Source organism: Rhinoraja longicauda, chromosome 6 (genome assembly GCF_053455715.1).
Source record: "Rhinoraja longicauda isolate Sanriku21f chromosome 6, sRhiLon1.1, whole genome shotgun sequence".
NCBI classification, from domain to species: Eukaryota; Metazoa; Chordata; class Chondrichthyes; order Rajiformes; family Arhynchobatidae; genus Rhinoraja; species Rhinoraja longicauda.
Genome location: NC_135958.1, coordinates 37,836,622 through 37,863,721, shown reverse-complemented (window position 1 = coordinate 37,863,721; position 27,100 = coordinate 37,836,622). Strand labels below are relative to the sequence as shown.

Genomic DNA, 27,100 nt, shown 5'->3' with positions numbered 1-27,100 from the left:
AAGACATGTCAGGTGAGATCGGCCCCGTGGAATGCTCATCCTGCAACATGTGGGAGATCAGGGATATTGTTGGTGTCCCTGATGACTACATGTGCAGGAAGTGTGTCCAGCTGCAGCTCCTGGCAGACCGCATTGAACGGTTGGAGCTATGGTTGGACTCATTCTGGAGCATCCACGATGCTGAGAAGGTCGTGGATAGCACGTATAGTGAGTTGGCCACACCACAGGTAAAAGATAAGCGGACAGAAAGGAAACGGGTGGCCACTAGCCAGCGTAGCAGTAGGCAGGTAGTGCAGGAGTCCCCTGCGGTCATCTCCCTCCTAAACAGATATGCCATTTTGGATACTGTTGGGGGAGATGGCTCATAAGGGGAAGGCAGCAGCAGCCAAGTTCATGGCACCGTGGGTGGCTCTGCGGCAAAGGAGGGAAGGAAAAAGAGTGGAAGGGCTATAGTGATAGGGGATTAAATTGTACGGGGAATAGATAGGCGTTTCTGCGGCTGCAAACGAGACTCCAGGATGGTATGTTGCCTCCCTGGTGCAAGGGTCAGGGATGTCTCAGAGCGGCTGCAGAACATTCTGGAGGGGGAGGGTGAACAGCCAGTTGTCGTGGTGCACATTGGCACCAACGATATAGGTACAAAACGGGATGAGGTCCTACAAGATGAATTTAGGGAGCTAGGAAATAAACTTAAAAGTAGGACCTCAAAGGTAATAATCTCTGGATTACTACCAGTGCCACGTGCTAGTCAGAGTAGGAATAGGAGGATATTACAGATGAATACGTGGCTTGAAAAATGGTGCAAGGGGGAGGGATTCAAATTTCTAGGACATTGGAACCAGTTCTGGGAGAGGTGGGACCAGTACAAACAGGACGGTCTGCACCTGGGCTGGAATGGAACCAATGTCCTAGGGGGAGTGTTTGCTAGTGCTGTCGGGGAGGATTTAAACTAATATGGCAGGGGGATGGGAACAAGAGCAGAGAGACAGAGGGGTATAAAGTGAGGGTAGAAACAATAGGTAACAAGGTGAAAAGTAAAAGTGGCAGGCAGACAGATCCAGGGCAAAGATCAAAAAGGACCACTTTGCAACATAATTATATAAGGGGCAAGAGTGTTATAAAAACAAGCCTGAAGGCTTTGTGTCTCAATGCAAGGAGTATTCGGAATGAGGTGGATGAATTAAATGTGGAGATAGTTATTAATGATTATGATATAGTTGGGATTACGGAGACATGGCTCCAGGGTGACCAAGGCTGGGAGCTCAACATCCAGGGATATTCTATATTCAGGCGGGATAGACAGGAAGGAAAAGGAGGTGGGGTAGCGTTACTGGTTAGAGAGGAGATTAAAGCAGTGGAAAGGAAGGACATTAGCTTGGAGGATGTGGAATCGATATGGATAGAGCTACGAAACACTAAGGGACAGAAAACGCTAGTGGGAAATGTGTACAGGCCACCTAACAGCAGTAGTGAGGTTGGGGATGGCATCAAGCAGGAAATTAGAAATGCATGCACCAAAGGTGCAGCAGTTATAATGGGTGACTTCAATCTACATATAGATTGGGTGAACCAAACTGGCAGGGGTGCTGAGGAAGAGGATTTCTTGGAATGTTTGCGAGATGGTTTCCTAAACCAACATGTCGAGGAACCAACGAGAGAGCAGGCCATTCTAGACTGGGTATTGAGTAATGAGGAATTGTTAGTTAGCAGTCTGGTTGTGCGAGGCCCCTTGGGCAAGAGTGATCATAATATGGTAGAGTTCTTCATTAGGATGGAGAGTGACAAAGTCAATACAGAAACGTGTTCTGAACTTGAAGAAAGGTAACTTTGAGGGTATGAGGCGTGAATTGACCAAGATAGACTGGCAATTGATGCTGAAAGGGTTGACGGTGGACATGCAATGGAAGGCATTTAAAGGTCGCATGGATGAACCACAGCAAGTGTTCATCCCAGTTTGGCAAAAGAGCAAACCAGGAAAGGTAGTGCATCCGTGGCTAACAAGGGAAATCAAGGATAGTATTAAAACAAAAGATGAAGCATACAGATTAGCCAGAAAAAGTAGCATACCAGAGGACTGGGAGAAATTCAGAGTCCAGCAGAGGAGGACAAAGGGCTTAATTAGGAAAGGGAAAATAGATTATGAGGGAAAACTGGCAAGGAACATAAAAACTGACTGCAAAAGCTTTTATAGATATGTGAAGAGAAAAAGATTAGTTAAGACAAATGTAGGTCCCTTGCAGTCGGAAACAGGTGAATTGATCATAGGGAACAAGGAGATGGCAGACCAATTGAACAAATACTTTGGTTCTGTCTTCACTAAGGAAGACATAAACAGTCTGCCAGAAATAGCGGGGGACCGGGGGTCTAATGAGATGGAGGAACTGAGGGAAATCCAGGTTAGTCAGGAAGTGGTGTTAGGTAAATTAAATGGATTAAAGGCAGATAAATCCCCAGGGCCAGATAGGCTGCATCCCAGAGTGCTTAAGGAAGTAGCCTTTAAAATAGTGGATGCATTAGTGATAATTTTTCAAAACTCTTTAGATTCCGGAGTAATTCCTGAGGACTGGAGGGTAGCTAATGTAACCCCACTTTTTAAAAAGGGAGGGAGAGAGAAAATGGGGAATTATAGACCAGTTAGCCTAACATCGGTAGTGGGGAAAATGCTAGTCAGTTATTAAAGATGTGATAGCATCACATTTGGAGAGTGGTGAAATCATCGGATAAAGTCAGCATGGATTTACAAAAGGCAAATCATGTCTGACGAATCTTATAGAATTTTTCGAGGATGTAACTAGTAGAGTGGATAAGGGAGAACCAGTCGATGTGTTGTATCTGGACTTTCAGAAGGCCTTCGACAAGGTCCCACATAGGAGATTGGTGTACAAACTTAAAGCACACGGTATTGAGGGTTCAGTGTTGAGGTGGATTGAAAATTGGTTGGCGGACAGGAAGCAAAGAGTAGGAATAAACGGGTCCTTTTCGGAATGGCAGGTAGTGACTAGTGGGGGCAAGGCTCAGTGCTGGGACCCCAGTTATTTACAGTGTATATTAATGATTTGGACGAGGGAATTGAATGCAACATCTCTAAGTTTGCGGATGACACGAAGCTGGGTGGCAGTGTTAGCTGCGAGGAGGATGCTAGGAGGCTGCAGAGTGACTTGGATAGATTAGGCGAGTGGGCAAATGCATGGCAGATGCAATATAATGTGGATAAATGTGAGGTTATCCACTTTGGCGGCAAGAACAGGAAAGCAGAGTATTACCTGAATGGTGACCGATTAGGAGAAGGGGAGATGCAACGTGACCTGGGTGTCATGGTGCACCAGTCATTGAAAGCAAGTGTGCAGGTGCAGCAGGCAGTGAAGAAAGCGAATGGCATGTTGGCATTCATAGCAAGAGGATTTGAGTTTAGGAGCAGGGAGGTTCTGCTGCAGTTGTACAGGGCACTGGTGAGACCGCACCTGGAGTATTGTGTGCAGTTTTAGTCTCCTAATCTGAGGAAAGACATTCTTGCCTTAGAGGGAGTACAGAGAAGGTTCACCAGATTGATCCCTGGGATGGCGGGACTTTCATATGAAGAAAGACTGGATAGACTAGGCTTGTACTCGCTGGAATTTAGAAGACTGAGGGGGGATCTTATAGAACCATATAATTCAAACATAGCCACATATTAAACTGCAGACAACTTTGATCCAGCTGATTTAGGCCACAGGACCAAAAGGACTTTGATTTATAGAGCACCCTTTGTGTAGAGAGATACCCAGGGCATATCAGAGTGGTATATTGGGGAAAAAGACATTAACAAACAAATAAATGATTTTAAGGAAGATGGCGAAAAGCTTGATCCTAGAGGAACTTTAAGAAGGATTTGAAATGAAGATGTAAAAGATGAGGAATTCACAGAGGAATGATGGAGGTTGGAGCTGAGACTGTTGAAGATAAGGTGACTTCAGAGAACAAGGGGAAATGGAAATTCTGAGGCCAGAATTATTGGAATAGATTCCTCACTTCCAGCAGGGGGCACTAATTAGTTGCTGTGCAGCGACTCACCAACCATTCTTTCACAAAATGCTGGAGTAACTCAGCAGGTCAGGCAGCATCTCAGGAGAGAAGGAATGGGTGACGTTTCGGGTCGAGACCCTTCTTCAGACTGATGTCAGGGGGGCGGGACAAAGGAAGGATATAGGTGGAGACAGGAAGATAGAGGGAGATCTGGGAAGGGGGAGGGGAAGAGAGGGACAGAGGAACTATCTAAAGTGGGAGAAGCAATCGCCGGAATGCAGAGAGGGGAGGGGTCTCCGCAGAGACTGTTCCCTCCGTAACTCCCTGGTCCACTCGTCCCTTCCCACCCAAACCACCCCATCCCCGGGCACTTTCCCCTGCAACCGCACGAGATGCAACACCTGTCCCTTTACCTCCCCCCTCAACTCCATCCAAGGACCCAAACAGTCTTTCCAGGTGAGACAGAGGTTCACCTGCACCTCCTCCAACCTCATCTATTGCATCTGCTGCTCCAGATGTCAACTTATTTACATTGGCGAAACCAAGCGCAGACTCGGCGATCGCTTCGCTCAAAACCTGCGCTCGGTCCGCGTTGGCCAAACTGGTCTCCCGGTGGCCGAGCACTTCAACTTCCCCTCCCATTCCCAGTCTGACCTTTCTGTCATGGGCCTCCAAAAGTGCCATAATGAGGCCCACCGGAGATTGGAGGAACAGCACCTCATATTTCGCCTGGGCAGCTTGCAGCCCAGTGGTATGAACATCGACTTCTCCCACCTTAGATAGTTCCTCTGTCCCTCTCTTCCCCTCCCCCTTCCCAGATCTCCCTCTATCTTCCTGTCTCCACCTATATTGGGATAGAAAATTGGTTGGCGGACAGGAAGCAAAGAGTAGGAATAAACGGGTCCTTTTCGGAATGGCAGGTAGTGACTAGTGGGGTACCGCAAGGCTCAGTGCTGGGACCCCAGTTATTTACAGTGTATATTAATGATTTGGACGAGGGAATTGAATGCAACATCTCTAAGTTTGCGGATGACACGAAAATGTGAGGTTATCCACTTTGGCGGCAAGAACAGGAAAGCAGAGTATTACCTGAATGGTGACCGATTAGGAGAGGGGGAGATGCAACGTGACCTGGGTGTCATGGTGCACCAGTCATTGAAAGCAAGCGTGCAGGTGCAGCAGGCAATGAAGAAAGCGAATGGTATGTTGGCATTCATAGCAAGAGGATTTGAGTTTAGGAGCAGGGAGGTTCTGCTGCAGTTGTACAGGGCATTGGTGAGACCGCACCTGGAGTATTGTGTGCAGTTTTAGTCTCCTAATCTGCGGAAAGACATTCTTGCCTTAGAGGGAGTACAGAGAAGGTTCACCAGATTGATCCCTGGGATGGCGGGACTTTCATATGAAGAAAGACTGGATAGCCTAGGCTTGTACTCGCTGGAATTTAGAAGACTGAGGGAGGATCTTATAGAAACATATAAAATTCTTAAGGGGTTGGAGAGGCTAGATGCGGGAAGATTGTTCCCGATGTTGGGGGAGTCCAGAACCAGGGGTCACAGCTTAAGGATAAGGGGGAAGTCTTTTAGGACCGAGATGAGAAAACATTTCTTCACACAGAGAGTGGTGAGTCTGTGGAATTCTCTGCCACAGAAGGTAGTTGAGGCCAGTTCATTGGCTATATTTAAGAGGGAGTTAGATGTGGCCCTTGTGGCTAAAGGGATCAGAGGGTATGGAGAGAAGGCAGGTACAGGTTACTGAGCTGGATGATCAGCCATGATCATATTGAATGGCGGTGCAGGCTCAAAGGGCCGAATGGCCTACTCCTGCACCTATTTTCTATGTTTCTATGTTTCTATGTCTTGCTGTCCCGATAACAGCAACAAATGATCTAATTCTGCCACCTGTACCTGTGTGAGTTCATTGGCGGGAACGTCGGTAAAAAAATCCTCAGTGTTTGGAAGATCTTTCAATAATCTTTCTGTTGGATCTGATTCTGGTATTGGGCATCTTGCACTGCAAATTTGTAAATTCTGTAAAATAAATAACGGCAGTAGTCTTGTAATCATAGTTTAACATTAGTGCAAGCTTAAAGAAAAATAATATTTTATAAGAGCAATTTGCATTTTGAAGCAATGCAGTGTGTTCAATAGCTATTCTGTAAGTTTGTTAGTATATATCCTGAACTTACCGCATTTGAGAAAAGAATAATGGGGCAAATAGCCATCATTAACAGACAGATAGTTCTTTCAGGTTTATTAATGCTATCTGTTTTACTCTCAATACAGAGGGTATTGTGGAGAATAGCCTCCACCAATATCTGCCGAAATTAAGCATTTTGCACCCTACTGCAGTTGCAGCAAAGCAAATCCTCGCAAAAGTGAATCGATTCTGATTTCACCCTCCACCTCCACCCATCCATTCCATGCACATTCCTCTGCTGTTCCTCTTTTCTACAGGCATTTTGCATGGAGTTTCTCTGTTTTCCCCATTACAGGTGATCCCATGTTATAGGGGGGAGGAGGTATGCTTTTCTAGAAAATGGTTTGTATCTTGACTTTCCATAATACAAAGCCACATCATCTGTGCACGCATCGAGATGCACACGTTGAAAAATAACATTTTGGGTTTGTTTCATTACCTTTTCTTACATAAAGTACTTGACAACAAATGTTGCTCCATGCCTCCATTTTTTGGGATTGTGATTTGTGAATTTCGTAAGGGCAAATTTCTGTCACTCAAACAGTTGCAACGTGAGGATTGCCTCTGTTAACACTTTGAAGCCAACTTTGAAGGTTGAATGAATGAATGAATGAATGAATGAATGAATGAATGAATGAATGAATGAATGAAGGAATGAATGAATGAATGAATGAATGAATAAGATTATTGGCCAAGTCTATACACATACAAGGAATGTGCCTTGGTGCTCCGCTCGCAAGTAACAACACGAACATACAGTAAACAATTAAGAATAAAGCATAAAACAATAAAACATTAAAAGTAACAAAAAGAAAGACCAATTGACACCAAAGGGGAGCCACTCAAACGCAGAGAACAGGACGTGTGAGGGGTCCTGTAAAATCCTGCCAGCTGACCTTAGCATCTGCTGGTCGCGTAGGGTGGAGAGGGCTCTGACAGGGAGTCCAATAATTTTGGAACAGACTTTGGCTGTGCTCTGCAGGCGGTTTCAGTTCTGAAGGCTGATGGAGTGGAACCGGCAGGTGAAGGAGAACGTGATGACGCTCCCCATGAAATAGTAGTAAAACGTTATGAGGATGTCCTTGCTGACCCCAAAGGAGTTGAGCTTCCTCAGGAGATACTGCCGCTGCTGGCATTTCCTGAGGATACCCTCTGTGTTGGAGGCAAATTTCAGCAGGAAATATAAAGCAGGAACTAATCTCTGTCAACAAATAATGTAGCAGCTTAACTGCAAACACCATATCTTGCGGTTGATAGACTAAAGGTGCTGTTAAAGTCATCAACAAGAGCTGGCCTGTTAAACATTCCAGGAGAGTCAGTCAAAAGTAAATGGGCACACCTTGCCTAGCAGGTCTTGCAGGGTCCGAGAGGTGTGTGAATTGTGTGGGAAGGAACGGCAGATGCTGGTTTACACCGAAGATAGACACAAAATGCTGGAGTAGCTCAGCGGGACAGGCAGCTTCGCTGGAGAGCAGGAACGGGTGACATTTTGATTTTGCAGATCGAGAGTGAATTGAGTTGGCAATGGATGTCATTGATACTGCCTAAGCCAGATGCTGCTGTATGCCTCCACACCTTGTCATAGATACCGCCTAACCCGACTAACATTCCTTCACTTGCCCAGGAGGCATTGCAGCGTCACCTGGCAGCCGCCCACAATGGAGCATCATAAATACTTTCTTTTTGAAGCACTAATAGACAATAAGTGCAGGAGGAGGCCATTCGGCCCTTCGAGCCAGCACCACCATTCAATGTGATCATGGCTGATCATTCTCAATCAGTACCCCGTTCCTGCCTTCTCCCCATTCCTCCTGGCTCCGCTATCCTTAAGAGCTCTATCTAGCTCTCTCTTGAAAGCATTCAGAGAATTGGCCTCCACTGCCTTCTGAGGCAAAGAATTCCTCAGATTTACAACTCTGACTGAAAAAGTTTTTCCTCATCTCCGTTCTAAATGGCCTATGCCTTATTCTTAAACAATGGCCCCTGGTTCTGGACCCCCCCCCCCCCCCCAACATTGGGAACATTTTCTGCCTCTAACGTGTCCAATCCCTTAATAATCTTATATGTTTCAATAAGATCCCCTCTCATCCTTCTAAATTCCAGTGTATACAAGCCTAGTCGCTCCAGTCTTTCAAAATACGACAGACCCGCCATTCCGGGAATTAACCTAGTGAACCTACGCTGCACTCCCTCAATAGCAAGAATGATGTCCTGTGACCCAAAGCATCTTGGAGTAAGTGTGGAAGGAAGAAGAAGATGTTGAGAAGCCTGCAGTAGTGAGGGCATGGAGCATTTACCAGAAAAGATATCAGAGTGGGACTTCTCCATGATCAGAGATGAGACAGGATTCCAGACGTCCAGTGCACAAATATACACAGACATCTGCATTTGTTCATGTAGCAGTTCTTACTGTGACCTCATTTCATATATAAAAAATACCCTTGCAGATTATGCTGCATGTTAATGCACGTCACATAAGGATGGCAAGGTGTTGCAGCTTGTGGAGCTGCTGCCTCACAGCTCAGCAATCCTGATCTTCGGTGCTGTCTGGTCAAAATTTACACGTTTTCTCTGTGACTGCATGGGTTTGCTCCAGATTTCCCCACATGTTCCAAAAAACATACAGATTGTTAGTTCATTGACTATTGTAAATTCCCCTTTAGTGGGTAGCTGAGTCCAGGAGGAAGATGACGGGAATGTGGAGAGAATCAAATGGGTTCGAATAGGATCCCTGGTGCTTGATGTCCAACTGGACTCAGTGGGTTGAAGGACCCATTTCAGTGATGATCTCTCTATGACTATAAAATTAGAGAAAAACTACATCAAAGAAACGGGACTTCCAGCTCAACCAGTTAATGCTGATGATTATGCCACACGTGAAAATATATCCTTGGGCAGCTTACAACCCAGCAGTATGAATATTGATTTCTCTAACTTCAGGTAATCCCTGCTTTCCCTCTCTCTCTCTCTCTGTCGCTCCCCCACCCTTTCAACATACCTCTGGTCTCTCTTTCCCCCGACTCTCAGTCTGAAGAAGGGTCTCGACCCCAAACGTCACCCATTCCTTCTCTCCAGAAATGTTGCTTGCCCGCTGAGTTACTCCAGCATTTTGTGTCTCTCCTTCTATTCCTTTCTCGCTTATGGACCTACTTAGTCATCTCAACTATTCCCCAAAGTAGTAATGTGTAGGAAGGAACTGCAGATGCTGGTTTAAACCGAAGAGAGACACAAAAAGCTGGAGTAACTCAGCGGGACGGGCAGCATCTCTGGAGAGAAGGAATGGGTGATGTTTCGGGTCGAGACCCTTCTTCAAATTGAAGGGTCTCGACCTGAAACATCACCCACTCCTTCTCCCCAAAGTAGTAATATTCACATTCTAACCCCTCTCGGGTGAAGTCCTGGATTCTATCTTGAAGATGTAGTTACTATTTCATGTCCATCTGTCCATTTTTAAAGACCCCTTTTGTGTGGTATTGCCTTGTGAAAAGTCTTATAATGGAAGCTGAGAGGCTGCAGTAGGAAAATGGACAAAGGTCGCAAAAATATATATAGATATTGTAGAATTCTCTACAGTTACTGAGGGTAAATTATTACTGGTTACTTGTGGAGAGACTTAATGGAGAAGAGTCAGTAATACAAACTCAAAACACTGCAGTTGATGGGTATCATAAGTAAGAACAGAAAATGCTCGGAAGTGTGGAAAGTGAAACATTTAACATTCCAGAATCAAGGCCTTTCATCAAAGGGATTATTACGTGAAATGACGAAGCTGGTATTGGTCCTGAGTGAATAATGCTGACATGTAGAGAGGAAAGCAGAGGTTATGTCACGCTGGTAATTCACATTGGAAAGATCTAGAGAGGGGAGGCGGATGCAGGGAAAGGTCGGCATGGTTTGGGAATGCTGAAGGCAAGGGATAGGGATCCCTGCGTGGGATCAGAACTCCTCCGAAGCTGCAAGCCAAAAATGAAGGTGGGAGACGAAGAGTTCATCATCACGGGGAAAGGAAGTGTAGCCACCGCTCTTCTCTTAGCTTCAACACAAGACCACCGCAATAATAATCCCTGCCCTGAAAGACCACGGATCGTGGCATTAGCAGCTAAATGGAATCATGTCTCGCCCAGTTTGCTGACCATGCAGGAAACAACCTCATTTGGAAGGGCCCAGCAAGAATTCATGCAACCTCAAGTTGCAGTCCGACACCCTGCTGCCTCTTTTATTCAGAATATCCAACACGAGACTCGTCAGCCCTCCATTTACCCCTGCACGAGGAGATCTTGCCCCGACACAGAGAGTTAATCAGCTGAAGACAGTTTTCAGACCTTCACAAATTCAACATCAGTAGGCACAACCTCACTCTTAATAGCTAAACATCTTGTTTAATGTGGCCAAATTATGGTGCTTCCCCTTGACACCAATAATGAACCTCTTGGGTGCTATTGGAATGGCAGGAACAGTAATGCTGCATCAGGAACCACCGCAAGACCGAGGAAACCTTTTATTCTGAGAGCCCAAACCAAAGAGCAACCTGGTGTATTGCTGGTAAACAAGTTGCTGTCAGTCCCAATCCACCATTAATGCTCGTGCCTGTCAATGGCAGTAATTCTCAGCACCGGCTCTCAACCTTTGAGGAAAAAGGCCAAATAAACTCAGAGGGTTGGCTCTCCTGGAACCCTGTGTGAACTTTCATTGCTCCGTGGCAATAGTTCAAAGACTCTCATGGAAAATGGAACACAGCCAACACAATGACTTGTCATGGCCAATCTCTAAAGTATTACAAATACTCCAATGGACTCATGTTTGTACAGATGTGTAATTAGCTATGGAATGTCAACAATGATTAAGTCAAGTAACCACAAACCAAAGCGTTTGTTTGTGAAACTAAATATGTGATCAACAATAATCACTTACTTCTGGCAAAGATCTTTTCCTTCTGGCACTTCTTTGTGAATCTGTAAAAGATGTAAATCCCTTTAATTAAACATCCATTTCAAAACCTTCATATTTTAATAATGTAATATATTAAGGTACTGTTGAAATGCACATCAGATCTGTATTTTGAGCAATCTGCACTACCTTTGAACTTCTGATTCTGTTTGTGAAAAGATGCTCGGATTCCTGTCGTTTGCTTGACTTCATGTGATTCATGTGAATGTAGTACCAGTTATAGTTCCGAATGTCCACAAATATTAATAATCGCATTGATAAAACCTGACAATCCCTACTGTGAAGGCACAAATATTTACTGTTCAAAAAATATGAAGTCGAAATGGCTCTATGAATTAACTGTGTGTAAACCAAGGAAGTGCATTGCAAGTCAATCAGTATAGAGTCAACACAGGTGAACATATGGGATTTTTAATCTAAGGAAGATACACACTTAAAATATCAATATACTGTGTCTCTGCACATTTGCAATTAGAGGGATTGCACACATTATTTTTTCAGCTTTTATTTGAAACAATTATATTTACTTTGTAATAGTGGAAGTAAACTACAACAAACGAGAACCTATAATTTGAGATGAAAATGCTGGCAACTTTCATCAAGTCTGGCAGCAATCAGGGAGAAAGAAGCAGAGTTATTATTTCAGGTTGATGATTCTTAATCAGAAATTTGTGTTACTTATTCAAAACACAGAGTGCTGGAGTAGCCTAGTGGGTCAGGCAGCCTCTGTGGAGGAAATGGAGAGGTGAAAGGATAGCTGTGGTCACTGAGGCATTTCGGATCGGGACCCTTCTTCAGAAGAAGAAACTGTCTGAAGAACGGTTCCGACCCAAAACCACCTGTCCATTTCCTCCACAGATGCTGCCTAACCCACTAAGTTATTCCAGCACTTTGTGTTTTGCTCAAGATTCCAGCATCTGCAATTCCCTTTGTCTCTTGTTTTACTTATTGTTCCTTGAAGATGATCTCACGCTGGGAATCAATCCTATTTTGAAGCAGTCCTAATCCATGAGTGTCTGTGAGCATTAAACAAACTGAAACACACTGCAGTGACTGAAGGTTCCACAGGGCATTGACAGTGGGCAGATGTGCCCATGTAAGTCTTACACATGCACAGACTGGCAGGTTTGAAAGGGGATTTGTGGCTGTGCAGATTGGATGGGAACAGGTAAGTGTGGGTTTTTTTTAACTTTTTGTACTTTTTGTACTTTATTTTACCTTTTTTTATTATTTTTTTATTATTTTCTTGTGCGCTCAATAATTTCCTTGTGCGCTCAATAATTCTTTTCAAAATGCTCATACTTATTTTTATGTTATAATTATTTAGGGTCATCATCACAGGTTGAATTTTCTGAATAACATTTAAAGGCAGTTACAAACGCTAGACTGCTTCAACAGATAATGTTCTCCTCAGCCGTATGAAAGGCCCTGAAGGATTAGCCTCTGGGGCTCTAACCCCAGCAACTCTCAGTTACGGCTCGATGTGTCTCGGTGGGGTTAGTGCGCCCAGCCATCTACACGTCTAGATTGGGTCAAGTCAGGCTGGCGGGTGGGGAAATGGATTTTGCCCAAGGTTGCATGCAGTGTTCCCGAAAATAAACACAACATGCTGGAGTAACTCAGTGGGACAGGCAGCATCTCTGGAGAGAAGGGATGGGTGATGTTTCGGGTTGTGACTCTTCTTCTGAATAAGGGTCTCAAAGCGAAATGTCACCCATTCCTTCTCTCCAGAGATGCCGCCTAGCCCACTGAGTGACTCCAGCATTTTATGTCTATCTTTGATCTACCATCGAAGAAGTACTGAAGGTACTATTGTGCAAGAAGGTAGACAAATCTCCAGTGCTTGATCAGATATATCCGAGGACATTGTGGGAAACTAGAGAGGGAATTGCAGGAGCCCTGGTTGAAATTTACGAGTCGTCCTGGAGCGTGGCAAATGTTGTGCCTCTATCCAAGAAGAGATGCAAGGAAAATGCTGGGAACTAAAGGCCAGTGAGCTTAACATCTGAAGTTGAAAAGTTACTAGAGAGTATTCTGAGAGATAGGTTAGATAGGCATTTGGATGGGCAAGGGCTGATTAGGGATAGTCAGCATGGTATTGAAGTGGGAGGTCATGTCTCAGAAATTTGATTGAGTTTTTTGAAGACGTGACCAAAAAGGTCAACGAGGGCAGAATTGTAGATGTTGTGTACATGGATTTCAATAAGGCATTCGATAAGGTTCCGCATGGTATGCCGCTCTGGAAGGTTAGATCGCATGGGATCCAAGGAGAGATAGCTGAATGGATAGCAAATTGGCTTCATGGAAGGAAGCAGAGGGTGATGGTGGAAGGTTGCTCCTCAGGCTGGAGGCCTGTGACTAGTGGTGTGCCTCAGGGTTCGGTGCTGGGCCCGTTACTGTTTGTCATCTACATCAATGATTTGGATGAGAACATACAGAGCAAGATTAGCAAGTTTGCTGATGATACAAAAGTTAGTGGTTTTGCAGATAGTGAAGATGGTTGTGAAAGATTGCAGCAGGATCTGGATCGATTGGCCAGGTGGGCTGAGGAATGGTTGATGGAATTTAATACAGAGAAATGTGAGGTGTTGCATTTTGGGATGTCTAACAAGGTCAGGACCTACACAGTGAATGTTAGGCCTCTGGTGAATGTTGTAGAGCAGAGGGATCTAGGAGTGCAGGTGCATGGTTCCTTGAAGGTCGAGTCGCAGGTAGATAAGGTGGTCAAAAAGGCTTTTGGCACGTTGGCCTTCTTCAGTCAGAGTATTGAGTATAGAAGTTGGGAGGTCATGTTGCAGTTGTATAAGACATTGGTGAGACCGCATTTAGAGTATTGTGTTCAGTTCTGGGCACCATGTTATAGGAAATAAATTGTCAAGTTTGAAAGGGTTCAGAGAAGATTTCCGAGGATGTTGCCAGGACTAGAGGGTGTGAGCTATAGGGAGAGGTTGAGTAGGCTGGGTCTCTATTCCTTGGAGTGCAGGATGATGAGGGGTGATCTTATAAAATCATGAGAGGAATAGATCAGGTAGATGCACAGAATCTCTTGCCCAGAGAAGGGGAATCGAGGACCAGAGGACATAGGTTCAAGGTGAAGGGGAAAAGATTTAATTGGAACCTGAGGGGTAACGTTTTCACACAAAGGGTGGTGGGTGTATGGAACAAGCTGCCAGAGGAGGTAGCTGTGGCTGGGACTATCCCAACATTTAAGAAACAGTTGGACAGGTACATGGACAGGACAGGTTTGGAGGAATATGAACCAAGCGCAGGCAGGTGGGACTAGTGTAGCAGGGACACGGTGGCCGGTGTGGGCACTTTGGACCAAAGGACCTGTTTCCACACTCTATCACTCTATGACTCTATCTTCAGTGTAAACCAGCATATGCAGTGTAACCACTTGCTAAACCATCAAAGCTGAAAAATGAGATCTTAAACGTTAATACTGATCAGGAAGCCATCGCTGTCCTTACCTTTTCCAATGCTCCTTTTGGAAAGATTATTTGTGACAATGACATGTCCAGCAACATGTTGGTCAACAGATATGAAGTTTGAAGCAGTGACTGTCACAAGAAATGTGCCTGTAATCAGCAGAAGGAAAATACTGAAATGGCAACATAAGAAAATCAGTGCATTTCACTCTGTCTTCAACATTAAATGATGTTATTTCATTTAATTCCATATTAATCACTTTGACTCTCATTATTGATGGTGAATATCAAGAGATGGTATTGGGAACGAGTTGGACCAAGGTATGTTGGGATGGGGGAGCCTCATCGCTTTTTCTTAAGTCCATCCCATTTTGTACCATTGCGTGAGCCAGAACGCGGGCTACATTAACGAATGATTCATTGTTGAAGCAGACACACTGGATACAAAAAATACAAAAGAGATTGCAGATGCTAGAATCTGGAACAAAACAAAACAGAACACTGGAAGAACTCAGTATGTCAAACAGCATCTGTGGAGTCAAAATACAATTTGCGTTCTTCTGATGCTCAGTTTTTTCTTCCGTTGGAAACAAAGCCAGAGTTCAATTAGCATCACATTTAGGAGAAGGGAAGAGCAATAACTTGTTTGGATGCCGCAACTTCAACTAAATTATAAAACATCCCAACTCACTTAAACAAAATTTGATAGCAAACATGAAGGACCATTTTCGCACAGATGAAAAAATCTTTGGTCAGGGGCTTAAAAGAAGAAAGCAGGAAGGGAAACGGACAGAATTATGGACAGCTATGGCATGGCTGCTGATAAAGGACCAATTGTAATCAAGGATGTTCAAAAAGCCAGAAATGGACAACTGTGGACATCTCTGAGACTTCAGGGCTGAAGGACATTACAGAGATGGAAAGGTTCAAGGCCATGATTAGCTTTGAACACAGTGAGCATTGTAAAACAAAAACATTGCTTTTCGAGAAACTAAAATAGATCAGATAGCAAGGCAGGCACAATATGTGCAAGGGACTTAACAGACAGCAAAGTAATGGATATACTCAGGTTTTGAAGGTTTGAACAAGGGAGTCCAGCTGACAATTTATTGGGATAGTTAGCTCCAGAGGTAGCAAACGGATGGGTGGGGGTTTTCTCTTGTCTTTAATTAGAAGTGTTCTGGCATAATTTTGGAGATGCAAGGCACTGCAGTTGCTGGAATCATGAGAAAAAACAGAGAGCTCTAAGAACTCAAAGGGTCAGGCAGCATCTGTGGAAGGAAATGAATTGATGTTGTTTTGGGAGGAACCTTCCTTCAGACTGATTGAAGTAGGTGGGAGAAAGTTAGAAAAGGGAGGCAAGGGTGAGAGAGAGCCTGGCAAGTGATAGGTGGATACAGGTGGGGGGGGGGTTGATTGGCATGGGTAGACTAGGTGACAAAGGCTAAAGGTGAATGGGAAATATGTAAGATAAGGATTGACGAGGAGTGAAATGTAAAGCTGGAGGGTGGGGTGTGGGTGGAAAGGCACTAGGGACAAGAGTACTGGATAAAAGGAAATGTGGGACTTGGCGATTGGAGATGAGTGTACAAATGGGGGGTAAAGGAGCAGAGTGACTGGGGGATGGGAGAAATGTGTACTGTTGGGATGGGGGAGGCAGGAGGAAGAGAGAGGTGGTGGGGTGGTGACTCGAAACTGGAGAATTCAATATTCATGCCATTGGGTTATAAGCTACCCAAATGGAATACGAGTTTGCGTGCGTGCTCATTCTAGCAATGGTGGAAGTTAAGCACAGAAAGGTCGGTACAGGAATGGGAGGGGGAGTCAAAATGGTTAACAATCGCGATTCTGACTGGACATTATCATTTACATTAATATAATTCGATGGACGGGTAACTAAAACGCGGGTAAGTTCTCTGTAAGTTAATGTAATTCATTTACTCTGAAGTGGTACTTAGCAGATATCTGGAGAAATACAATGACAGTGGAAAATTTTACCTTCCTGGTTGATTGGAAATTTATAAACTGGAAGTATCCCGGTTGAACTCTCCACTGTATATGTTGAAATATTATAAGAATTAATAAAATCAAACTGTAAGTTTATTGGTGCACCCTCAGATACAGACACCTGTATGGTCACATTATCGCCAGGTTTCAAGACTGGTGGCTCTAACGTTGCTTCCAAGCCACTGATCTCCACAAGAAGGTAAATTGTCAAATTCTGAGATATCTCCACAGAACTATTTGTTGCGGTTACAGTCACATTATGCCGGCCTGGTCCAATAAGCAGCTGAGAAGATTGGTCAATAGGGATAACTCCTGGTAGTAGAGTGGATGCCTGAAGAACAATATTTCCAACTGATGCAGTGTAGATCATGTCAAAACCTGCAAGAGAAAAATATCTTCATTTAATTTATATACACAGTACTTAAAAAACCAATACATAGCTTTGATTAGTACGGGTGTCAGGGGTTATGGGGAGAAGGCAGGAGAATGGGGTTTGGAGGGAGAGATAGATCAGCCATGATTGAATGGTGGAGTAGACTTGATGGGCCGAATGGCCGAATTCTGCTCCTATCACTTATGACCTTATAATCAGATGCAGCTAATAAAATTTATCTTTTTTAATGTTTATGTGATGTAGGTCATGCACAAAAGTGTATGGAACAGTTCAAACTAAACTATTAGAAACTCAAAAATAATCAATTTTCTCTTAGTGAATCTTCTGTATTAAACAGCCTTTAGTCATTTTATATCTATCTATTTACTAAAACTCTCGTTTGTTTGTTTGTTCCTGAACTACAGCCAAAACGGTTCACGATAGCGTGACAATTTTAGGCCCACCTTACTCACCGTCGTCCCGTTGGTGCTAATGGAAGACGTTTCATTGAAATCGGTGTTATATTTTTAAAGTTATTCACATTTTAAAGTTTAAATCTATCTCCTAGGGAGGGAGGGGGGAGGGGGGGAGGGAGGGGGAGGAGGGAGGATAAGGGGGTTGGGGGGGATGGTGGGGGGAGGGGAAGGGGTGGGGAAGGGGAGGGAGGGAGGGAGGGAGGGAGGGAGGGAGGGAGGGAGGGAGGGAGGGAGGGAGGGAGGGAGGGAGGGAGGGAGGGAGGGAGGGAGGGAGGGAGGGAGGGAGGGAGGGAGGGAGGGAGGGAGGGAGGGAGGGAGAGAGAGAGAGGAGGGGGGAGGGGAGGGGGGAGGGGGGAGAGAGTAAGGGGGAAGAGAGGGTGTTGCACCAATGCAAGAGAGGTTTAGGCCCAACGGGTCCACTTGGTCTAGTTATTCACTAAAACTTCAGTTTGTGATATTTTGTGGTAATTTTGTTTTGCAAGAATTCCAGCACAATCCGTTTTAAATTACATTTGAAATATGTTTTATGCGTGGAGAAACTAAAAAGATCAAACTACGATCAAGATCAACATCAAGATCAGACAGAGGCTGGATGTGAAGAACGCCTTTGGGAAATGTGTTCACGCTGCAAGGCCCTAAAGGTTGGATTCCCAGTGGATACAAATCCTCACTTACATAATAATCACTGCCTATATTGCAGTCATTTTATTTGAAACCAGCATGTAGCTCACATACTACAGAAGAAATTCAGAAAAATGTGCACGATGCATGAAGGAAACCAATAGGCATAAAGTTTCATAACATATATGTGGAATATCTACTTTAGCAAATATGTTCATCTAGTGGACCCGGTGGGGGGCCGCCGAGAATGAATGGGGACCCAGCGGGGAGGTGCTGAGAATAGAGGGGGTCCCAGTGGGTGGGGAGGGATGTAGAGACCAAGGGGGAATGGTGGGTGGGGCGGAGGACCGCCTGTTGCTACGTGCAGCGGCACGCAGAAGATAGGACTGTTCGGTGAACTTTTGTAACTTTGTTGGCGCCAGAAATGTGGCGACTCTTGTGTACTGCCTTCGAAGGTATTTATTCACAAAATGCTGGAGTAACTCAGCAGGTCAGGCAGCATCTCAGGAGAGAAGGAATGGGTGACGTTTCAGGTCGAAACGTCACCCATTCCTTCTCTCCTGAGATGCTGCCTGACCTGCTGAGTTACTCCAGCATTTTGTGAATAAATACCTTCAGTTTGTCCCAGCATCTGCAGTTATTTTCTTACACTTGTGTACTGCCTTGGTGACGTCTGCTGTATGATTTTACTGGGTCGTATGGAAAACAAAGCTTTTCACTGGACCTAGGTACATATGACAATAAAGTATCATTCAATCATTGTATGGACGTGTGCAGTATTTACATGATTTCAGATGAAACAACACAAAGACAATATTAACTCTATTCTCTCTCCTAAGATGCCACATGATCTGCAGAGCATTTCCTGCATTTTATGTTTTTATTTCACTTTGCTTTTGATGTTTTGTGAGCAGCAGTTTCCCTTGTTCTTGCTTTATAACAATGGCCCAATTAAACACAAGGTGTGAATGGCAGCTATCATGACTCTCGCGTAAAGACTATGACTTTGATCTTTAATTACTTATTGAAAAGCAACATGATCCATCTCAATAAACAATTAGTTGGCAATACATATTATCAAACTATTTACAGGACAGTGTTGGCATGTATTCAGCACCAAAACAAATGGAGATATACGAGGAGAAATTGTGAAGAAACATCTATATATAAAATTTTAAAGAGAATAGTTGCAATGCTGACATGTAAAGATACTTCTGTCGTTAGCAAGCTGACACTTTGATGTGTACTTTAACAGAAAGAAATTCCAACGACTTTTGTATTCTGCATCATGATTCGAGTTGACAGAATATCTTTCCACAATATTTCAACAGATTTTCTCACAAAAATATAAAACTTTACCACAAAAGTTCTTATTTTTCGCAAACTCTCAAAGAATCTGGACGAGGCAAAATGACAAACTGATAAATAACCGGGTCTAAATATTACTTACTATCATCTAAATGTGATTTTTTTTTAAATAATGTATATGATGTATGTGATGTATATGATATATATTTCTAAAAAAATCATCTCATTTTGGTCTATTTCCAAACGACACAGACATTGACCTTAGTGCATTACAACATTTCTGCTGAGGATTACATATCTAAACATTTGGATACTCTGGAAGAAGAGGTAAAAGATGCATAATGTGCAGTTTCATGTGAAGGGTTAATCATATCATCATATATATACAGCCGGAAACAGGCCTTTTCGGCCCACCAAGTCCGTGCCGCCCAGCGATCCCCGTAACATTAACACTATCCTACACCCACTAGGAACAATTTTTACATTTACCCAGACCATTAACCTACATACCTGTACGTCTTTGGAGTGTGGGAGGAAACCGAAGATCTCGGAGAAAACCCACGCAGGTCACGGGGAGAACGTACAAACTCCTTACAGTGCAGCACCCGTAGTCAGGATCGAACCTGAGTCTCCGGCGCTGCATTCGCTGTAAAGCAGCAACTCTACCTCTCTTGCAATTGCATTTCTAGTGGTTCTCATGCAACTGCAGGAATTGTAGCATGTCCTTTTACCTTCCGACCATCCAGAGATCCACTTGGCCCTTTCAGGAGAAACAGTGATATATTTGCATCCCTTCCCATTTAGTGCACTGCACTTGGTGCTCACGATGTGGTCTCCTCCACACTGGGTAACCAAATGTAGATTGGGTGATCCTCCTAAAGAGTCATTTATTTAGTCTGCAAGGGCGAAACTGATCTTCCAATTGCTTGTCACATCCACCTCACTTTTACCTCTTCATCATTGGCCTCCTAGAATAGCAGGACATCATCTACCAACTTGGTACAGTACAGAGTTCCAGACCTAGCACTGAATTCAACAATTGGCAATAATTACCTTTTCCATCCTATATCACGTTGAGTCATAAACCTGTTATGTTAACACTGCTTCTCTCCTCCACATTTGTTGCACGACCCATTGTATATTTCCTATTTTTATTTTCACCTTCCAGCATTGGCAGTTTTTCTATCTCACAATTCCAGCATTTTTTGCCTCTTCCTCGCTCATTATCTCCTTCACTCAGCTCCTTCTGCTTCCAGTTAATGTGGTGATCAACAATACACACCCTCCTCTCTCAGCCAGCACCATTCGCCACTTGTTACTCAGTCCCTCTTGGAATTTTCCCGATCTCAGACAATCCCTTTCTTCCCTCCACCCTCCTCCTTCTCTGCAATTTTGTCGGTTTCTTACTTTTCCTATCTCTGTATGAAAGATCATAAACCTGAAACATCACTTCTGTATTTTTAGCAGTTTCTCCTGCTGAGGATTTCCACCATTTTAGATTTTATTTTCTAAATATAAGAAGTTTGTTTAAAAGTAATCTGAAGTTTTTTTCACTTTTTATATTTCAAAACACATTTTAAATTGTGGTCCATGATGATGATGATATAACCATAAAATATTGTTTTCGACTTTCTAGAGTTATTTTGCTACTAATTAAAATCCTAATGTAAAATCTTAAACCAAAGAGTTCCTATCTAAGAGATTGAATCGTTTACATTTGTAATACAGACATTAAGCATAAATAAACTATACCAGTGTTATTTTTTGTCTGAATCCACAATGTGTCTCCATAACGAACAGCGCAGTTAAGAGTTGTGTCCAATTGTCTGGGGCTGAAACACTGCAAACCATCCATTTGATTAATTGGCTCAAGTACAATGTCGCTCCTGGCAACAGCCCAATGGCCTTTGCTGGTCTGACATTCAATGGAGATGGTATAAACACCTGCGGCTTTATATAAATGTGCAGCTGTGAATGGCCTTAATAAAACACAAGAAGGAACAAAAGAGAAAATAAATGAGATCAAGATCAATATCACATTTACTTAGTCATTCAGTTCATTGCAAGGATAAGCATATAAAGGCACGTTTGTGTGAACAGCTTAATAAGCGTGTGTTATTACAGCTTTATCACCTCATGTATATTTACTGCTCGGGAGATTAATTTTATGCATCAGTAAATACACCAGTTTTATTTGTCCGTTTTCAATCATTATAGGTGGTTTTGTCAAAATTTTTAAAAGATAATCACAGTCGGGATAATACAAATTTCACACATTCTCTTCTTTTCAATCTTCATTTGTTATTCTCACACTTGTTAACATCTCTCTCTTCCCTTCATAATGTTCTCACTTCTCTTTATTCCTCCCTCTCATCTCTGCCTCTCAAATTGTAACACTCTCCCCTTGCTGCTGTTGCTTTGTCTTTCCATGCTCTTCCCCTTTAGACTTTGCACATTGTTTTTCCATCAAATCCCACGAGATTGGAGTTGCCATGTGGGAAATGAAATATAAAAATTATGAAGAAAAAGATAGTCTCTTAGTCCATCTATTAATAAATACCAGCTGCATATTTCATTCTAAGTTATCTCATTTATTTGTTTCTACAATACTCCATTCACAATTATCATTCCATTGAAAATAAAGATAAGCAAATTTTAAAGAGTTACTCACTGGTCTTGGCGATCAACGTAATACATTTTGCCATCTCCTGTGGAAAATGTGCACGAGAATTTTCCCAAGTATGGATTAAGTTGCCATTCCAGAGGGATAATTATGTGGAAGACCGAATAGCTATTGGCAGGTGACATCTGTAAGTCTTGACAAAGTATCACATCGCTATTAAACATGAATCACCAAAGCCAAAGTTGTCATATTTGCACTAAAGTAATTTGTGCCAATTACCATGGTTGATAGTCACTAGATCCAACAGGCACAACAATAACACCTTATACGTTGGCTTTATAGTTGTGAAGATACTTAAATGACATAAAGCTGTTACAATGACGGATTTATGTTACATTTTGTAAAGGAGAGGTATTGAACTGGAATCTAGTCAGCATATTTAAGCACAGAAGATTGCTATTTAAGATAATTACATCCCTGGTGGCTCTTTGCGAAACTAAAACCACTGTCCTGTACTTTTCATGTGGCCCTAACATCACCATTTGCTTCAAATATGTTTGCACCATAGCAATTTTAATAATGATTAATCTTGTTTTAATAATGATGAATAATAATCTTTATCAACGGGGACAGTGTGGAGAGAGTGTCCAGCTTCAAGTTTCTGGGCACTCACATTTCGGAGGACCTAACATGGTCCAATAACACTGCTGCGCTGGTCAAGAAGGCACAGCAACGACTGTTCTACCTAAGAACACTGAAAAAGTCTGGTCTACCCCATCAGCTGCTGACGACCTTCTACCGCTGCACCATAGAGAACATCCTAACACATGGCATCCCTGTGTGGTATCTCAGCTGCACGGAGGCAGAGAGGAAAGCTCTTCAGCGGGTAGTCCATAGAGCTCAGAGGACCATCGGAACACAGCTACCAGCCTTGGAGGGCATCTACAACACACGATGCCTCAGAAAAGCCACCAGCATCCACAAAGACTCTTCACACCCCTGCAACAGTCTGTTTGAACTTCTACCATCGGGCAGACGATATAAGGCCTTCTACGCCCGCACCTCCAGACTCAGGAACAGCTTCATCCCCAGGGCCATAGCTGCTATGAACCGGTCCTGCTGAGCCGGATGGTCACATCGCACAGTGAACCGGCACAGATCTACTTGCACTTTATTCTGTTTTAAAACTGTTCTAATTTGTTTCATTGGGTTGTTTAAATTAATACTGACTAGCTAATTAATTTATTGCATCGTATGGGAGGCGCATTCCCAATCTCGTACAATGACAATAAAGATATATTGTATTGTATTGTATTGTAAAATGAGTCGATAACGTGATAAATCTTATCTGCAAATTTTATTACTCATCTATTTTTGAGTTCTAACTTTAGCAAGCTTGTGGTTTAGGAGTGGAGTGCACTGTTGTGGCAGATTTATTATCAAGACCAAATGTTCTTTGATCAGGTACAGTTTATCCAGAACCAGCTGCATGCAGTTAGGCTCACTCTTTCGTTCCTCAAGCATATTTGGTAAATTTAATCTCAAATAATAGTGACGTGGCTACCACTATTTCTCACACTGGCCTATTGTCTTTTTTTGTAAAGATTGCAGATTTTGACACCCCAGATTCACCACAGATTATCCGGCCTGTCTCATTTGCTCATCTTACTAGGTGCAAACTGACCGTTGCCTTTCCTACATCACAGCAGGGACTAAATTTCAAACGTACACTACTGCCGTATGAGATTCATGAGATTGTAAAAAGTACTATACAAATCTATGGCTTCCTTTACACAAAATGAATCAGGCGCTGCTTGAATTCCAATCACATCAGGACTTAATGAAGAAACCTGACACAAGAGTCTTTTGTAAGGCACTTGTTGAACAGATATAATTCTGTCGCTGAGTTTCCCTCCCCAATTTATTTTCCATTAGTCTGGAATAATAAAAACCTATCATACCAAATTCACAAATGAAGGAAAGCAGGTTGTTGCAGTTAATCATGGCCCACTTTAAATAGCCAGCTTGAATGTGAACGTAGGTACAATCTGCTGGAGAAGTGGATGGCTGAGCAAATTCCCAGTTACTGTAATTTAATGCAGATCCATCCAACCAAGAAAGAGCTGAAAACAGAAATAATTTTTTTAAATGGTTACAAACTGTACAAGCGTTGTACTGATCAATATAGCTTATGCAGTCACATGAATAATTAAATGTACATGAAAAGTAGAAACAAAATGTTGGAGTAACTCAGCGGCTCAGGCAGCATCTCGGGAGAGAAGGAATGGGTGACCTTTCGAGTCTGAAGAAGGGTCTCGGCCCGAAACGTCACCCATTCCTTCTCCCCCGAGGTGCTGCCTGACCTGCTGAGTTACTCTAGCATTTTGTGTCTACCTTCGATTTAAACCAGCATCTGCAGTTTTTTTCCTAATTAAATGTACATCGTCATTAGTTGTTCTCTATGCCAGCCGGGGTCATGGGGTTTCTGGAAACGTGTCATTGTTTCATTCTTTTGCCAGGCACCATTTTGGTTGATGTTGGTGATGATTATGTTTGTTGGCATGAAGAAAATAAACAGATCTCCGAAAAGATTCAACTTATCCTCCATCATTTTTGTACATTAAGATTCAATATAGATAATATATGCAAGATATAAAAGAAAGAGACAGATGCTGATGTAAGTGTCTGAATGTTGGTAAAAGAACTATGAAATAATTCTAGTTGGATATTTCATTTTTGACAATAGTTTATTGCAACAATATATGTCTAACACTTTCATGACTTGATAATTAATGTATGTTGAACGGCAAATTCTGTTAAATTAATTCATCTCACTGTTACCAAATAATTATAGATTAGCAATTAACTATAGATTCTAAATAAAGTTGATTCTAATTCAATGAGGTTTTTACCAAATGTTGTGTGAGTTTTAGTTTTGATTTCAATTTTCAGCAGACCTAATGTACCCTTGATCCGAGTTTGCAAAGGACATCATTACACTCAACCTTCTGCCATGGGGCCTTCCATGCTTCAGCAAGTTCCTGCAGGCTGTTACTAACAAATCCAAGCGGCAGATGACTGAATGTGCACCCATTCCTTCTCTCCAGAGATGTTGCCTATCCCGCTGAGTTACTCCAGCACTTTGCGTCTATCTTTGGTCAATTAACAGTAGCGTATGGCAATTGAGGTTTCCTCAGCTCACTCTGTCTTTGCCAAGCACAAAAGCTTCCACTTCATAAATGTGCAACTCAAGTACAAGTACAAGAATATGTACGGCGGCACGGTGGCGCAGCGGTAGAGTTGCTGCCTTACAGCGAATGCAGCGCCGGAGACTCAGGTTCGATCCTGGCTACGGGTGCCGTCCGTACGGAGTTTGTACGTTCTCCCCGTGACCTGCGTGGGTTTTCTCCGAGATCTTCGGTTTCCTCCCACACTCCAAAGACGTGCAGGTATGTAGGTTAATTGACTGGGTAAATGTTTTTTTTAAATTGTCCCTAGTGGGTGTGCGGGGATCGCTGGGCGGCGTGGACTCGGTGGGCCGAAGGGCCTGTTTCCGCGCTGTATCTCTAAATCTAAATCTAAATCTAAATATCTTCATATTTACGTGCCCAAGATTCCAGGACAACTCCAGCACAGCAGCCATCCTCCAGGAGTCCAATTGCTTTATTCTGCTTGTGCCTCTAAACACACATTTACCAAATGCAAAACAAAAGTGCTGGAGGAACTCAGCCGGGTCAGACAGTAGCCGTGGAAGAGTGGACAGACAATGTTTCCGGTCAGGAACCTTCTTTGGATGCTGCCTAATCCATTGAGTTCCTCCAGCAGTTTGCTTTTTTTGCTCAAGTATCCAGCACCTGCAGTTTCCTGTGTCTCCACGCTTATCAAATGATTGCTCAGAACCAGTGGATCCTTTAAAACACTGCTGACAACAACTACGAGGACCACAACTGATGACTTTCAAGCGTACTACAATGAAATCCATGTGACGACCAAAAGTATCTGTGCAATGGTAAAGATGCACCACATCTGGAATCCACCATAACTCTCTCTATACGATGGTGGTGTGTGGCACTTTGCACAACATTGCACAGCAGTGAGGTGGACCTGCAGGATGGACAAGATGAGGAGCCCATAGTCAATAGGTAAGAGGACCATGTTGGTGCAGGCACCATCAGAAGAGCAGCAGACAGGGTTGGACCAGAGGCCCAGGTGCCCACATTGTCGTGAAGTTCACAAAGGCCCCAAGAGAGCAACAAGCTGAGAAAATCAATGCAAACCCTACTTCTCCTCTGACTTTTCCTCAACAGAAGCCTCGTAAATGGACAAGCATTGTTAGCGTAGGTGTCACAAAATGCTGGAGAAACTCAGCAGGTCAGGCAGCATCTAGGAGAGAGGGAATGGGTGATGTTTCGGGTCAAGCTTTGTTAGCGTAGCACACATAGTTACTTTAGTTAGTTTAATTTATTTCACCGCAAATAAATCAACATGTAAAAACGGCAATTTACAAGGAACTAAAACATTTGCCATACATGACCAATGGCAGCAACATTACCTATATGGTTCAAACTTTCTATATGGTTCCATGTCTTACCTTTCGTGTCTGATTCAGGGATTAAGTCGTATGTAGCATAAGCCATGCCAATCCACCTGTTGTTGATATCTGTAGTGTGGCTTTTCAGAAATTGGTGAACCCCTTCACTTTTAATGAAAGCAAGATGCCCACCAGTCCCTCTGCACCATCCCTGTGCACTCGAGAAGTTCAGCTGCATTTGCACAGATTCATAGCATGAACTTTGAAATTGGATCTGATGTTGGAGGCAGGGGTCAGCATCAACCTGATAATAAACACTAAAAGCAATGACCAAAACAATTTGGAATTCCATCTCTAAAACCTCTGCAAAATCAGAGCATCTGAAGTGAGCTCACACCATTTAGTTATATACAAGGTGTGTGTCTCCACCTCTTTAGCAAACAGGAATTGGCACTTCCTGAATATCATAAATAATGCCCTCATTATATTATCTGAGATCAGGTTTCTGATATTTAAATCCAGTGCATTGAGATGAGCTGCTCTGGTGATTCAAAATATGTGAGAGAATCACAAGTCAATGCAAATTAT

The 27,100-nt window shown here is 43.2% G+C and overlaps 1 protein-coding gene across 1 annotated transcript in view; it reads right to left on the bottom strand.

Moving 5' to 3' along the window:
- The window catches only part of LOC144594714 (polycystin-1-like protein 2), a 97,481-nt gene extending 70,863 nt beyond the window's left edge, over nucleotides 1–26,618 (bottom strand). Inside the window, exons 1-5 of the mRNA XM_078401556.1 lie at nucleotides 26,573–26,618; nucleotides 16,572–16,958; nucleotides 14,616–14,723; nucleotides 11,110–11,150; nucleotides 5,907–6,029 (exon numbers count right to left, since the gene is read on the bottom strand). Coding sequence (XP_078257682.1) covers nucleotides 5,907–6,029; nucleotides 11,110–11,150; nucleotides 14,616–14,723; nucleotides 16,572–16,958; nucleotides 26,573–26,618 — 705 coding nt within the window. The remainder of the gene's footprint in view (nucleotides 1–5,906; nucleotides 6,030–11,109; nucleotides 11,151–14,615; nucleotides 14,724–16,571; nucleotides 16,959–26,572) is intronic.
- Between the last annotated feature and the right edge of the window lie 482 nt (nucleotides 26,619–27,100).